Genomic DNA, 2461 nt, shown 5'->3' with positions numbered 1-2461 from the left:
ATGAAGGGTCACACCCCACACATTAACCATTCTTCGCTTCACACATGCTGCACACCTGCTGTGTATTTTCATCATTTTCTGTTTTTCTTAAAATCTATATTTTTGGGGGCTGGGTTTCACGTTTCTCTGCCAGTTGAACTCCGGAACATTGCCCTCAATCTGGGCGATTGTTTATTTTCTGGACAATGCCCTGGCAACCAGTTCTTATAAAAAGCGCAATTGAATCGCTTCACACAGCAGACGCGCTCTGAGCCGCAGGTGAGGAATTAGAACCATGTTCAACGAAGAGGAATGGCACAGAGCAGGCTCAGCCAGGGCTGGAGAGGAAGAATTCTACCCCAAGAAGCATGTGCGCTCGGATCAATGGGGAGCTGATAATTACCCGCGCACACCTGACTACGAGATGCTTGGAGTCCAGGACACGGACCGCGCTTCATTCCAGCCCACAAAACTCTTCCATGTCACTAATTCTAATGGAGCCAAAGCCATCATCGCTGGCAGAATTTTCAGGAGTAAAACTAAAAAGAAAATCGGAGAAGAAGTGGAGGAGCATTTCTCCTGGTGGAGCTTTGTAATAGATAAAGATGAGAAAGAGAGAGAGAACAACAGATACAAAGAGATAATAAATCAGAATCTTCAGAGAAAGAATATCCGATTAGAGGAGTTTTTCAACTCTCCCGCTTTCCAGGATGAATCCCGATACGGAAATTTCCAGTTCACCTATGATATTCAGACCCTGATTGAAACATATAAACAGTCGGTCTGCGATGGAGAGGAACCCGAGTTCCGGGTGTTGGGCACTTTCCGATACAGAAAGGAGATCATACACACAGTGGTTGTCCTTCCTCCAGGTGTCCCTTTATTCCAGGATTGTCCTCAAGTTCCGAATGATCCCAATGCGGTTGTTTCTGTTTCAGACCAGGGGTGGAGGTGGAGACCCGATTCAACCGGTGACAGAAAGCCGAAATATCCTTTATACCGCCGGTGGGACCATGTGGGCTTTGCTTTCTACCTCCTATCGGAGAAGCATCAAATCAATCTGCCTGATGGCGAGCTACCCCTTACTCACTGTGAGATAGGGGAAAGAAATCTCTCTGGTTCCAAAGCTGTGAGTGAGGAGGAATTGACTCAGCTGTTGCAAACCTGGGGTGTCAGCAAGTAATTGACACAGAAAAGGCAAAGCCAACCTCTGGACAGAGAGAAGCCAAGTTATCGCCAGATCAGGACTGAGACACGACACTCCAGTCACTGATCATCTCAGCACCAATCCCCAGAGCTTCTTCCAAAGATTGCTCCAAATTCCAATCCTTCTCCTTTATCCTGCTCTTCATCCACTTTCTGTTGTGATATTTTGACTGTAACCAATAAAGGGGGAAGAACTGTTCCAGTCCCGATGCGGACTCCATATTGGGAATGTCAGCAAAACGGTGAACAGATCAGAAAGAAGGTGTTCAGCATTCACCGGAGGGTGTCTGAATATTTACAACATGCTACAGACACCAGAGCAAGTCCTCCCCAAATATATTTTAACATCAAGAGACTATGTTACTAAGGAAAAAGAATACTTCTCTATTATCGCAATATTCTATCCTGAAACTTTAACAAGCTTTGTAACCAGTGCTCAGGGCACTGATATGAACTTTGACTGATTCTGAAGCTCTTACTGTTTTACATTGTGAAACTGGTGTAGTTGGTATTAGATATTAATGGTTAATGATGCATTGGGTACTACAATATCTCCCGGGGTTATTATATGAATTTAGTCCAGTCTGGGTATTAATGTATAAATAAAGGGTATTAAGGGATACGGAACCAAGGCGGGTAGATGGAGTTAAGATACAGAATAGCCATGATCTAATTGAATGGTGGAACAGGATCGAGGGGCTAAATGGCCTCCTGTTCCTGTGCTCTCAATGGGAAAAGGAGGTGGAATTTGGAATTCTGGTCAAAGCCACGAGATGGAGACAGAGTTTACAGGGACTCGAGCCAAGCCGTGTAAGAGAGTTCGTTGATCAGATGGATGAGAGAAATTTGTACTCATTCTTATAACATCAACCAAATGTATGTCCTGATTTCATTACTGCTGTTATTGTCAATCAATAAATAAATGTAATACTCGTTAAACGTCACTTCAGATATTGTGTCTTTCATTCTCTTCACAAAATGCTCGGACTGCCTGTACTCACTGTTCACTCCTTCACGGATGGTTCACTGTATTTGGTCCGTGCGCCCACTGGACTGAAACACAAGAAAAACTAGAAACCACCTTCAGGTCAATACCTGAGCTTATGGCCAAGAGCTGTCAGGGGTCGGGTCAAGCTCCATTATCTTGAACCAAGCCCCTCACCTCATGCTCCCAGACTCCAGCCCTCCCACATGCTGCTACTGAGGCTCCATGCTCTCCCATCCCAGGACCTCTATCAGTAGTACTACCTGGGACCTCTATCAGCAGCACTACCTG

The 2461-nt window shown here is 45.1% G+C and overlaps 1 protein-coding gene across 1 annotated transcript; it reads left to right on the top strand.

Moving 5' to 3' along the window:
* The first annotated feature begins 267 nt into the window (after positions 1 to 267).
* LOC147113290 (uncharacterized) lies at positions 268 to 2078 on the top strand. The gene has a single exon (XM_085994005.1). It carries the CDS (start codon positions 275 to 277, stop codon positions 1160 to 1162), a length of 888 nt encoding a protein of 295 aa, XP_085850131.1. The 5' UTR covers positions 268 to 274; the 3' UTR covers positions 1163 to 2078.
* Positions 2079 to 2461: the final 383 nt, after the last annotated feature.

Source organism: Somniosus microcephalus, chromosome 8, assembly GCF_052327205.1.
Source record: "Somniosus microcephalus isolate GS21.2 chromosome 8, FLI_Smic_1.0, whole genome shotgun sequence".
Classification (NCBI taxonomy): domain Eukaryota; kingdom Metazoa; phylum Chordata; class Chondrichthyes; order Squaliformes; family Somniosidae; genus Somniosus; species Somniosus microcephalus.
Note: the sequence above shows the minus strand (reverse complement) of the source record. Positions and strands in the feature narration are given on the sequence as shown.

Coding starts and splice junctions, on each gene's coding strand:
- LOC147113290 (XM_085994005.1), top strand. CDS start 275: ATGTTCAACGAAGAGGAATGGCACAGAGCAGGCTCAGCCAGGGCTGGA.